The 13,390-nt window shown below is 37.2% G+C and overlaps 1 protein-coding gene across 1 annotated transcript; it reads right to left on the bottom strand.

Annotated features, from left to right (window-relative positions):
* Window positions 1-292: 292 nt before the first annotated feature.
* Window positions 293-4,984, bottom strand: LOC110770580 (exonuclease V-like protein). The gene is made up of 7 exons (XM_088254130.1): window positions 3,657-4,984; window positions 2,946-3,050; window positions 2,614-2,735; window positions 1,777-1,926; window positions 1,537-1,690; window positions 1,207-1,283; window positions 293-709 (listed from the first exon to the last, which is right to left on the bottom strand). The coding sequence occupies exons 1-7, from the start codon at window positions 4,038-4,040 to the stop codon at window positions 493-495; spliced, it is 1,209 nt and encodes a 402-aa protein (XP_088110256.1). The 5' UTR covers window positions 4,041-4,984; the 3' UTR covers window positions 293-492.
* Between the last annotated feature and the right edge of the window lie 8,406 nt (window positions 4,985-13,390).

Raw genomic sequence — 13,390 nt, 5'->3', positions numbered from 1 at the left:
ATTATTAGCGCCAAACTTCATATACCAAGAGAAAAAGAAAAAAGGAGAGTTTTGTGTAACCTTTAAATCATTTCTACATTTTCTGGCTGTTGATGATAATTCAAAGAACTGCTGACAAATTAGAGCTTTCACTTGAAGGGTTCATGAATCATGTATGAAGATGTGTTGACTTGGAGCTCTCTCTACTAGTTTTAAGTAATTATATGCACGTCTTTGCAGAAACTCTTAAATGTATTGCACATAATTTTGACAGAGACATCTATTCATAAACTTTACCAATCAAACAATTGAATTTGACAACTCCGTCCAAAAAATATTTATAACAATTGAATCAAATAACGGTCACAATACAACATGAACGATACATTCATGGCACATCCTAAGGACAAATACAACACAGCAATTACAAAAGAAGCAACTCTAAAAACTTGTGCTTCTTTGTACCCTTATTGCGGATGCTGATTGAAACACCGCCAATGCCAGTGTTTTTCTCTAACTTGGTGGATCATTATGGTTACCATTTTTAGCAGGGCAGACAGAAGAATATTGACAGAACCCACATTTCCATCGCTCTTCCTCAGGAGTGTAACTGGCTTCTCGCTCTCCTAGCCAGAACTCAAGACAACCCTGAATTTGATTCTTGACCCAATCAGAGTCATATGCAAACTCATCTTCACCAAGTAAAGAATGATCTTTCTGTAACTCATATCTGACTCAAAAACAGTCGTATCAGTGTCTTTCCAAAGGATATTGTCACCAAGTATGTCCACATGAACAAACAATCGGTAAACTTATGCATCACAACTAATGTCTATCGTTCAAGTTCAGCTTGCTCCTTACTTTTTGAAACATTGATGTTAAGTTAACATAAAGTACATAACAGGGGTGTGAGATAAGATTTGGATGTTGCCTCTTACAAATCATTATTTAAAATTAAAATTAAAATATAAAAAAAAAAAGAAAAAATCAGTGTCCACTGGATTACAACAACTTAAGATGGCCAAAGCTAGAGACCAGATGATTAGGATAATCAAAATGGACTGGCTACCTTTCATTTCTAATGTGTGCTCAACTAGTATGCACCACATGAATCTTTTGTGGTAAACATATTCATCCACAGGAATTGGGACTTCAATAATAACATCTATAAGAAACTAAACATGAAAACAAACATGGAAACCGCTGGCATAAATTTTAGTTTCTCACCTCAATAACAGCTGGTCATGAGCAGGGGGGAGCATGCTACACGTGTTTCTATAGTATCTCACTACATCATCAAGGGTCTGCACAACCAAGAGAAATTTTTACAAAAGCTATAGAAACATGCGTTTGAAGTGGTAATTATCCGAAAACTCTATGTTAGATACCATTTTATTTTTATGAACTGATCCATGTCATTTGGTTACTGGCCAAACCATCAATAACAAGTGAAGACCATACTAAAAAGATGCTGCTCTTTGCCGAAGAAGCATCTTTCTATTAAGTGATCGGTTTAAGAAGTATGTATCTATTAATTCAAGTGGAGAGAATCTTTACCTCTGCAGGGAACCCTGAGTTAGCAGTCATCTCTCTGATTTCATCAGATAAGATATGATGAGGATTTAAGGAAAAGAAATCAAAAAACTTCTTGGATGGGAATTTATCAGCAACTAAATCGTCCCACATATACTTGTAGCACATTAATTGAAGCCTGCCAAAACAAAAGTTCTGAGTGACTTCATTTTTTGAGCATTTCTCATCAATGGCAATGAAACATAAACCAACAAAAGAGCATACCTTCCATTTCTTCGTTGTGGTTCAGCAGGAAGTGTATCTTTCACACGAGTCTTTGTGTCAACTAATAATGGGTTTCTGATGGTTTCTGTTACAGGCATTCGAATCTCATCAATCACTCCCACCATCCATACCCCTTCTGCAAAACCTATTCTGATAAGATAAGAAAGTATAGCGAATCACTGACAGAAAGGAGGTTAGAAAGATCAACTCTCCAATTTCTTAGAGAGAGAGAGATTTAACTGAAAGTCTAAAGTACAAGAACAAACCTGCCACTCCGACATACCAATATATAAATGTTATCAATTTGAGAGAAGCATGAAGCATATTTCTACGGAGTAAGTCTCAACTTACTATAGGTAAGACGATACAACTTTCTAAATCTTTTCTCTATCTATCATGTGTATTATGGATCATTTCCATCATGCTACATGACAAGATGTACACTAACTTAAAGGCACTACAATCTTTACAATCCAGGGCTCATATTAACCTTTAACCTATAAGAAAACTGCTAAGCAAGGATCAGAGCTGCAAGCTTAATCCGTGTCATTCCTTATATATGAGAGAACTACTATATCCCCTACCACAAGAATGGGCCATCCTGATATGATGACCCAATAATATCAAATTAACACACATGCTAAAGAAACCACCTTTATCTAATTAATTTTCACAAGTTCACAACAAAGATAAATTTATAAACAGAAAGATAAACCTTTGACCTCGCATGGGTAAAACCTTTATAATAACCCATTGTCAATCTGGACGTTAAAAGCCACCTAAATAGTGTATCAGGATTCAAAGATGGAATCAGAGACAAGAGATGGTTTAACTTACAGTGGCAGCTCACGCGTCAATCCTTCAAATAATAATTGATTTACTCCAGTTACAAAATTCAGAAGCTTCAGAGCCCATCTATCTTCTATTGATTCGATACGAACTTTAACTTTTTTTACAACCTGTACAGAAACATAATCAGATCGTAAGAGTGCATAGAAAACATGGAGGTAAGAATAAGAACTTCCAAAAGCCAAATAAATTTCCCTACAACAACAAAAAGGTATGGAAGAGTGCTTTGTACTTCGGCAAAAAAATTTAAACAGGTACCATTCATGCAGTACAAAACCAGAAACACTACAAAAGTAGAAAAGTCAGTCACTAATGCGTACCTCTTCCTCAAGTTTTGCATGGCGAGCACTGCCTTTTTTCATAGCCTTGCTGACTTTTCGCTTGCCAACGAGTAAAACAAACTCCATTTGTTTTTCACACCATTCCTGTTGTTAACATGAAATAGAATAGATCTAAGTCAAATATCTTTTGAAATCCTTAAGTTGGATTACAAAAAAAAGTAGTCACAACCTCTCGCAAAATAATAACAGTGTTCAAATTATTGAGATTGTTTATCCACAGGTACTGCTAAATTATGCTGCATTGGCTATACTATATATGGAAAACACCACAATACATGGAAAATGAAAGCATTCACACACTCACTCCAGGGAGATACAGATGCTCAATGGGAGTCCGGCTCACGCATTTACCCAACCAATACAAGATTTCAAATTGGGAATAATAAGATGTCCTTCTGATCAAATTTTTGATCAAATTTTGCTATTAGATTTCCAACATACACATTGATGTGACACTAAGAAAACTAACAAATTTAAATCATTCTATTGCACATAAATCTTTGTCATTGCAATATATAATTCAAAAATCAATTTTCTCAAACATTCAGCGTAACCATCCAAACGCATTTCCTAAAATCCCATATGATCCACAATCAGACAGCAATAAAGCCTCAAAATTTACAAACACAAATCCAAACCCATTTTGCAAAAACTTCGAAAAAGAAGTCTGGAAGCCAAGAAATTCTATACCGTGGCAGTAATATCAGTTACAGACAAGCCCTTCTTCCTAAACCGGTGCAAAAACGAGTCAGCCATCCGAGTCTTCTTCTGGGCACTCTTCAAACCGCCCGAATCCTCAATATCGGGTTCGGAGCAACCCGATAACCTCCTCTTGGATAAAGCAGTGATCGACTTAATAGACCTGACGTTGCTGCGGAATGAAAATGTTGAGGAGCGAATTGCAGGGATTGCAGAGAAGGAAGCGCGGGCGGAGACCAAAGCAGCTTCTAGCAGAGCCATCTCTTCCTCGCTCACAATCTCAATTGGGATTTCGGGCACGATATCATTCTTCTTGTCGTCGATGTTGCGGTTGAAGGGCGAGTCAGAGAGTGACTCGGAGGGTGACTCGGTCATTTTGGGCGAGTCTGTGGAAAAGTGACCGTTAGGAGGAGCGCCACGCTTATAGGGCAAGTTATCGTGGTTGATTTTTTTTCAATTGTCCGAAAGGAGTTATCTGTACGCTACGCGACAATATATTAAGACCACATTAACGTATTTCCCAAAGTTGCTTGTTGAGAGAAATCATCATGTGACAACGAGAGATACATAAATATGTGTGTGGCGTAATGTCATGCAATAGCATCTTTAAGAGCATCTCTAGCAAACTCCTTGAATAAATAAAATACAATATATAATGAATGATTTCACTATTAATATCACCGAGACCTTTTGTGATAAAACTCACACCTATTGGGCTTTGTAGGTGGTTAAATTGGGGACAATATCAGTCAATCAAACCGCTCTGATACTAGCAACACTGATATTGTTCCCAACTTAACCACCTACAAAGCTCAGTAGGTGTGGAGTTTTATCACAAAAGGTTTCGGTGATATTAGTAGTGGAACCATTCAATATATATTGTATTTTATTTAATCAAGTTTCCGATGTGGGACTTACATTCTTCAACAAAAGAAAGGAAAATCCTCAATCCAGCAGACTCCTTACTTGGCTCTCTATTTTCAAGAATCAACTTTTGGCTCTCTACATCTAGCAAGGAGGAGAGAGAAATGGAGGCTCGCCAAATTGAAGAGAAAGAGAAAGAGAGAAAAAGACGGAGAGAAATAGAGACATTTGGGAGGTTGGTGGGGTTGGGTTTCTACTTTTCTTTTTAATATATTTGATTTATAAGAGAAAGAGAGAGAAATAGAAAATAATAATAAAATATTTCAAATAAGCCAAAATAGAGAACATTACTGGAGGAAACACCTTTAAGTGGTTTGTTATAAACTTATAATAGCTTTCTAGCTATTTTAGCTAGAATTTGGCTAAAATTTAGAGACTCTTCTAGAGATGCTCTAAAGGGTATAATTAATTAAAAAGATTAATTGTATGGTTTTAATTAATTAATTAAAAATCGTTGTGTTTTCTTGTACGTATCTACACAGATGCTACTGTGGTGCTCAAGTGTGGAGCTACAAATACGACGACTGCTTCCGTGACAACCACTAGAGTTAGTGTTCTCGATCTTGTTGGATCTTTTGAACTTTAATGTCTCTTCCATATTGTCTAATTGCAACGTAGTGCTTACCACACCACTTGCTGCTTGCAACGCCACTTAGTCTCCAACAACTCTCGTATTGGCCTTGCAGCTCGTTAGAACAACCGTCATCGACATCCTCAGTATCGTCAATGTTCGTGTTCGTGGGTTCCATGACACAGCTTGGCCTTGCAGCTCGTTATAAAAGCAAATAGCTAGAGGCCATGGAATGGAAGCCTATATATGATGTATATATTAAGTGGTGTGGTAAGCACTACGTTGCAATTAGACAATATGGAAGAGACATTAAAGTTCAAAAGATCCAACAAGATCGAGAACACTAACTCTTCTGGTTGTCACGGAAGCAGTCGTCGTATTTGTAGCTCCACACTTGAGCACCACAGTAGCATCTGTGTAGATACGTACAAAAAAACACAACGATTTTTAATTAATTAATTAAAACCATAAAATTAATGTAAGATAAGTAATTGGTGGAACTTGGGAATTTTGGGGTGAGAAGGGGACCGGCGGCACCCACATTGCCATTGACAGTCCCTTGTATGCGGATCACACCTGCTATAAATTAATATTGCAGCAATCAAGACGCACACAAAGAGAGAATTGTTTTGAAGGGAGCCATTGGTGTTACTAGTACTTTTCTTGCTAGCTATAAATTAATATTACTTCTTGATGACTTGCAAGATTGCTGTGCACAGAATAACCAATTTATAGGCTTGCAGAAAAGCCCCAAGTGGACAAGTTTGATGCCGAATTCTTTGATTAAAATGGACATAAACCTAATTAATTAAATTTTCTTACTTTTTTTACTAGCAATATTGGCAACCCTAACCAGCTACATGGGCCTGATTGCCTAACTTTTAACTAAGTTTGAATTTTCAATATTTGTTCCCAAAACAAGTGGTCATTTATATACATGTTTAGGTTTTAGCATTTTCGTCTAGGACACAAGTAAGGAAACATAGAGTAAAAGGAAATTTTCATAAATACCATTTTAACTTTTAGGCATGTGTGCATTATCTCCTAAAATTTTAATTTTTGTTTTAACCACCTGAACTTTGTAAACTGTTGCAATTCACCACCTATGTCTAACTTCGTTAAAATTTCTCTTAAATTTAGGAGTATTTCTGTCAATTCCTATAACTAAAAAGAATTATAAATATATAAACAAATTTTATTTTTATTTTTAAAGTTAACCTAATTATACCCAAGGTCTAAAATATCGATGATATCGGAAATATCGGTAGTCCAAAAACACGGAAATTTCTATGGAAATATCGGGATATTATCGATATCGATAAAAATTGAATAAAAACCACGAAAATTGTAAGAAAAACTTGGAGATTTTTATTGAAACTTTGCATGATGTTTATTTAGTCAATTATCTATTAGTTTATCACAAAAAATTGGAAGGAAATGCATTGCATGATGGATTTAACTGATTTAAGTTGATTATATAGCGAGCTGGCAAACACTGTGAATGTAGAAAATATGTAGTAATTAATTAAAGAAGTTTAATGTGTTGAAGGAGTAAAGAATTCAAAACAAAACCGTATATATTAGCATATTTTCACAAAAATATAAGTGATATTGTGGTTAAGGTGTTGAAGGAGTAAAATGGGAGGGGTTCGAATCTCCTTGTTGTTTTTTTTAATATAGAAATTTATCCTAAATAATAAATATTAGCTTGCAAGCCTTGCAGACATCTTAAAGACCTTATAAATATTACATGCCGAATATATAATCACAAACACATCCGCAGCGAGTTGGATAAGGCGCAGGTGCATGGTTCACAAAGAGAGGGGTTCGAATCCCTTTATGCGCAAGAGCCAGACTTTTCAGCATTTTTACCCCCATTTAATATCAACATATGCAGAACCTCAATCTCACTTTGCGCCCCCAAATTTAAAATGAACCACTTTCCCCCCTAAACCAGGATATTTTTTTGTAATTTAATATATGGGCCCAGTCTTTTTAATGACATGGACTTCATGTTGGCAAAATAAATAAAAAACAATTCTTCAATTAAATCTTTTTTTGTTTAAAAAAAAAAAACTAAAAAAGCAAATCTAGCAAATTCTCCCCTACCCACACAGGCCCCAACCGCCACCCACATCCCCGAAATCGAAGTAAATGATGATTGAGGCGTAATGCGATCATATATTGAACCCCATATCAAATTCCACGCATTCATGAAATGCAATCAAAGATCAGTGCCTTCTTCAAACCCTTTTCCTCTTCTTTTTTTACCTCTTCCTTTGGAGAAACTCTAATACAATCTTTAATAAATGTATAGTACTCAAATATGACTACTTAGTCAAATCCTTCTTGCTTGGGAGCCTCCCCCCTTGGGCTATTACAAGCTCAATGTATTCATGTAAGCGTGATTATGATACCATTGGAGCTAGAGGAGTAATTTGTGATGACATACCGGATTGGACTAGTGGTTTTGTGGCTAATCTTGGAAAATGTCAAATCCTAGAAGCTAAAGTATGAGGACTGTTTTTTTGTGTTGAAGCTTGGGCCATGTTGTCTTTGATGATATCTCTGGTTGGGTAGGTAGGGCTGGATAGCGGGAATACTCATGGACAGCAGGAATACTCATGGCAGAAGCGGGCGGCATACTCCTGCAAAGGTTCATCTTCACCCTGCCGAAGCATATATAGATCATCCGCAGAGTACAATCGATCGGTCTGGATCATGAAATGATCTAAGAAAGTCTGCTTCAGGCTGTCGAAGGAGTTGATGGTCTGTGGGTTCAACCGATGGAACCAGTTCAGAGCAGCGCCCTCGAGGGTGGATGGAAAAAGGAGGCACATGCCTTCGTCACTGGGACCCTTGCACCCCAGGGCAAACTAGAAAGAATGGACATAGGTTAAGGGGTCCTCCCTACCTGTGTAGAAGGCGATTCGAAGCAGTTGGATGTCCTTTTCATGGCGATAATTAAGGATACGCTCCGTAAATGGGCCAGGTCGAGGCTTCACCCAGAAGGTTTGATGGCTACTGTGATGCTCGTTCTCCAACGGTCGGACTTTTTCGAAAAGGAGTCGCATGGCAAGGTCGGCATGAGGGAGAGAGTTGGGGGCCGAAGACTTGTAGGGTTGGGTAGGTGGGGCTAGATAGTCTTCCCATTCTTCGAAGTCTTCGGAATAGTGGGTCTCCTAGTCTTCAGGGTTATAAGGTTCCCAATCGTCTGAATCTCTAACTTATTCTGTGGTAGCTGCACGGGTGGGCTTTGGTAGGGGCCCAAGTTGAGTTACCTTTGGGTTATGGAGGTCTACAGGGATTTGGATTGGCTCTGGCCGAAGCTCCGAGATACGGTGCCTACAATCCCTGTAGACCTTAGTTGGGGCGTCGGGTCGATCTTTTGGTGGGGGAATATGGAGAAGTCTCGACTTGGTTGTCTCTGGATGAAGATGGTCTTTGCCTTTGTCAGGCCTAGTTTGAATGGGAGCACTATGATGGGAAATGACTAGCTAGTTCAGTTGGGTGTGCTCAACATCCTGGGTGAAGTCCTGCTGAGTGAGTTAGTGGCGAGTGCCTTCCAAATTGCGCTTCAAGGCTCGGCAGTCGTGCTCTAGTTCCACATTTTTGGTATGAAAGTGCTCGTAGTTCTCCGACATCTTGGCGACGCTGGCGCGGAGGCGCTCCACCTCCACCTGGAGATCCCCCTCTGTTGGAGGTTTCTTTCGAGAGGAACCCCCACTGGGGGTGTGGCGTTGGGTATCATGGTTGGCCTCACTCGGCATGGCAGAGTATGGGGTGAAGAAAAGGTGACAAGGCTTGATAGGGGAAGGAGCCAGCGGAGCTGGTTGAGGGGGTTGGGATTCAGAGGTCGATTCTCACAGACGGCGCCAAACTGTTGATGCTCTTTTTGGAAGGGTCAACTTTGGTAGAGAAGTCTTGGATCTTCAGCAAGGAAGAAGGTGCAAACATTCGGTAACTGAGGAACCTACAGAAGACAATGGGAAGAAGCAGTTGTCATGCTTTGGACACTGGTGTGGTGCCTGCCGAAGGCTCTCCAATGCTTAAGTCAGCTATTTGTGGTAATTTTGGCAAAGTAACAGTAAATGTGAGAAAATAGTTACCTTTTTTACTTAGGCACTGTTCCCTAGTTATAGGGAAGTGAAAACGGAAGTTTTGCACAAAGTTTCGATATGAGACTTTGTGCAAATTGCTGTGGAGGTGACACGTGTCATAGTTCTAGGTTCTGTAGTTGAGAGCTTCGGCAAGCGTTTTACCGCTTCGGAAGGGGGGCCTTCCTTCGGTAGGTTAAGAAGGAGATGATATCGCTCGTCTTCTAAGGGTTTGCATGTGTGCTTGGTGATGAATACGCTTGGTTGATTATGGCATAAACATGATGGAAACACATTCAGGTTAAAGAACGTTGGTTAGTATGCTATTTTTATTTATTTATTTATTTTTCTTAAATTGATCTTACTACCTTTTTTTTTCAAATTTTCAAAAAAATTAGATAAGTCTATATTTAGATTAATCATGCCTCCGAACCCACGATTCATTGTCCCTTTCTTTGGTCAAAATTCCTCCTTTTTCGGTTTGTGTCACGTCCCAACCCACGGATTTAAGTAACCTTGGGTTAAGACGTGATTCACACCTTAATTATAGAATTTAATAAAAACTATAACTAAAATGTGAAGAAACATTTAAGTAAATAAAATAAATATTTCACATAGAATATAAAAATAAAATAAAAACGACAACATTTGAAATCTTAAAAATTTTACATTATTTTACAAGTTAGAACTACTCGAAAATCCACAAAAAGAGTAGCTCATTATTCATCCACAAGCTATGTACACACTACACTCTATAGATATGCCAAAATCATCACAAGCTCTAGATTTTAGGTTCGGTACCTGCAAAATCTGTTAGGGGGTGAGTGAAACCACAGCTCAGTAGGGACATAAACCTTTTTACATGAAATTGATATAATTAAATTAAATGACAAACAATCACACATCCAAATATCACATTATTATTAATAATGCATGAATGCTCTTCATCTAATCTCATTAATTCATATAACTGGACAAGCAGACATGCACGTCCCATACCATGCTTATACCACTTGGTCCCGAATGCCCATTTATATGAACTAACACCCATTTCAACCGTCCCATAATTCCCCTTTTGTTAGTCATCTTGTCTAACTCCTTTTCGTCAGTCCCGAATCACCCAATAAAAACCATGTGCACTGTGGGATCCTTGAGACATGGTACCTGCCAAGAATTAGACTCAACTACATAAAAGACTATTTCCATTACCCTTTTTCCCATTATTATTTTCTCAATCTAGCAACTCCAACCAATTTCCATGACATGATATAATTATGCATTTCACATCTCATGTATCTCACAACAATGTATATACAATATTATGCCAACATTGTTCAACCAGTCAAGAACACATAAACATTCCAGGAAAAACATTCAATTGTAACAAGAATATTAATCAAATAATCATATCACGCATAATATAGTGTTCACAAAATTTAATTAAATCAATCTCTGAAAAAGGCCCCCAAGAAACCCCTACCTCGTTTCCAAAGCTAGCTCCAAGTTTAAGAAAACACAAGCTAAGCCCTTATGTCTCCTCCAAGAATTTCCTCACTATTCTCTCTCCCTCTACGTTTTTCTCTCCTTGCTGAAACTTTCATGCAAGGTTCAGTGCTTTCAAAAACAAAGGAAATGTCCTATTTATAGTAACATTCAAGGAGGAATCAATATGTTCTCATTGGTGGGGAGGTGATGACTACGTGGGAACTTGGGCTTCAAGACTAGAATAGCTATCATCTAATTGCCAACACCTCATGCTAAAAAAAGCTTAGTCACCTAGGTAGAATGACACTTGGAGTCTTTAAAGTGTGTTTAGAATGACACTTGGAGTCTTAAAGTGTGTTTGTAAAAAAAATCTAGGCTATTGAACTTGGTCAGCAAGAAATGAAGAGATAAAGCTGTCAAAAGCTATACATATATTACTTATAATATTACTACTATTTTTAATAACTAGTATGGAAATCTAAAAATTTAACTCGTATAAATTTATATGTACATATATATATATATATATATATTTAAATATCTATGTTATGAACTAAATATTCACCAATATGTATATACAAATATGTGGTTTCACAATTTGGTTCGACTCGGTTCGATTTTTATGCCCACCCCTACCCATGAACAACTCTGAAGTTGGTGTGTACACGACAAAGGAAAAAATGCAAGCATCGGTCACATGAATCGGCCCCACAATTTGGGCAACGGTCTGGTTAAATTAAGACTCACGTTGGGAATCGACTGCCCAGTGCACATGTAGGTTATGCTAGTTGGCCAGTCAATGAGTTCGTTTCTTGACTCCCAAATTCAAATCTCCCTCCTTTAAATTAGATTAATTTAGTCTAATTTAGACTATATATTATTTTATTTTTTTAAATTAAGGTTAATATGGTAATCACATAACTTTTTATCATCACCTCCTTTATCGTTATGGTCAATATGGCATTTGCTAGTTTTTATTTATGGTGGCCTTTTTGCCTTTTTTTGGTTTTTTTTCTCGCTTTGAGAACTAGCAACCGTCTCTAGGTATTTGATTGGCGTCGTTCTTATCCTTCAATCTAATTTCCCGGAAATTTGTAATTTTCGCAGCAGCGATGAAAACCCACTTTGCTTCTCTAATTTTCAAGTCAGCTCTTCTCTTTCGTCTTCTAATGCATTAATGACATTATTTTTAAGTGTAAGAAAATTGACACAAATCATAAGAAGAAGAGAGAAGGTCTAAAAGAGAAGGTTAGAGAGAATATTGCTAACATTCCCTTTTGTTTGAAATGGAGTTGATGAGAGATGAACTTGTCCACTGGTTGAAATGACTAAATTAGAAAATTTTCTATTATCGTTAACGAACAAAACACAGTTGGCAAACATCGGTGTTTTGTAATTTCGAAGAATTGCATAAATCTCATGGGTTGACTGGCCTATTATCTGGCAAGATCACAGTCAATTGATTCATTATATTTCTGATTTTACTTTCAATGCTTTTTGCGGTGTTGATTAAAGTTTATTTCGGTGTATTTGCATAGTGAGACAGAAGCGAGGGTTGTCCTAATTAAGGTTTTGAAGGCCTAGGCGAACCACAAAAATGTAACCCTCGAACTTCTTTATGAGATTTATTTTTACGGTAAGGACAATAGTGAAAAGTGGGAATTATCCTTCTAGTTCTGTTTAAGCCAGGGCTCTCATCTCATTCTCTTCTCAAGAAATCAATTAAATAATTCAATGTGTATGTGGCAAAGACAAAGTAGATAATAGGGTGTATATAAATCGAAAGAGATCATCATGGCCTTTATTAATTATGTATTTCTTACAATAACACTGAACCCAAAACCTTGGTTTTATCTTAATTGCACGGGTTTCATGCATCCTAGTCAAACTGGGGTTACGTACGTACCCTTAATTGACCTTTATTCATACAACAAAAAAATAAAAAAAAGTAGATAGCTACATGCCATGGAATAGAAGCCTCATATACAGTGGCGAAGCCAGGATTTCATGTGTGTGGAGGCCTCTTACAAATTATAAAGAATCAAAAATTCGAACTCACAATACATACGAAAAATAGTATATATATATATCACCAAGGACGAATCCAGGATTTCAAAACTTCATGGGCTAGATTTATCTTACGTACGCAGGAAATTTCAATAATGAGTGCCATATCGCATCAAGTTGGACTTTCCAACATGTGTGAGAGAAAAAAGAGAAACGCAAAAGGAAAAAAAAAGGGGAAACGAAGGGAAAAAACAAGAGAAAAGCAAAAAAAAAATAGAAATAGGAAGAAGAAACTGTGGGGAAAAGCTCAATTCGTAGTAGATCCAAACCATAAAAAAAATGGAGAAAGGCAGAAAAAAAAAAAGGAAATAGAAAGAAGAAGAGAGAAAGGATGAAAAGAAAAAAAAAAAGAGAGAGAGAAATGAAGAAAAAAAGAAAAAGAGAACATGGGTATTGAAATTTTTTTTTTTTTAAATGGCATGGGCTATAGCCCATACAGCCCAATAGCTAGATTCGTCCCTGTATATCACATATGTCAAGAATTATATTACTTATTGGTTGCAATCATAATTGTCCTCAACAAAGGGATAGACAAATACATTTTGAGTAAGAAAAATTGCAAGAGATAGACAAAGAGTAGT

Source organism: Prunus avium, chromosome 6, assembly GCF_965620075.1.
Source record: "Prunus avium chromosome 6, drPruAviu1.hap1.1, whole genome shotgun sequence".
NCBI classification, from domain to species: Eukaryota; Viridiplantae; Streptophyta; class Magnoliopsida; order Rosales; family Rosaceae; genus Prunus; species Prunus avium.
This window is presented reverse-complemented; position numbering and strand designations above follow the sequence as displayed.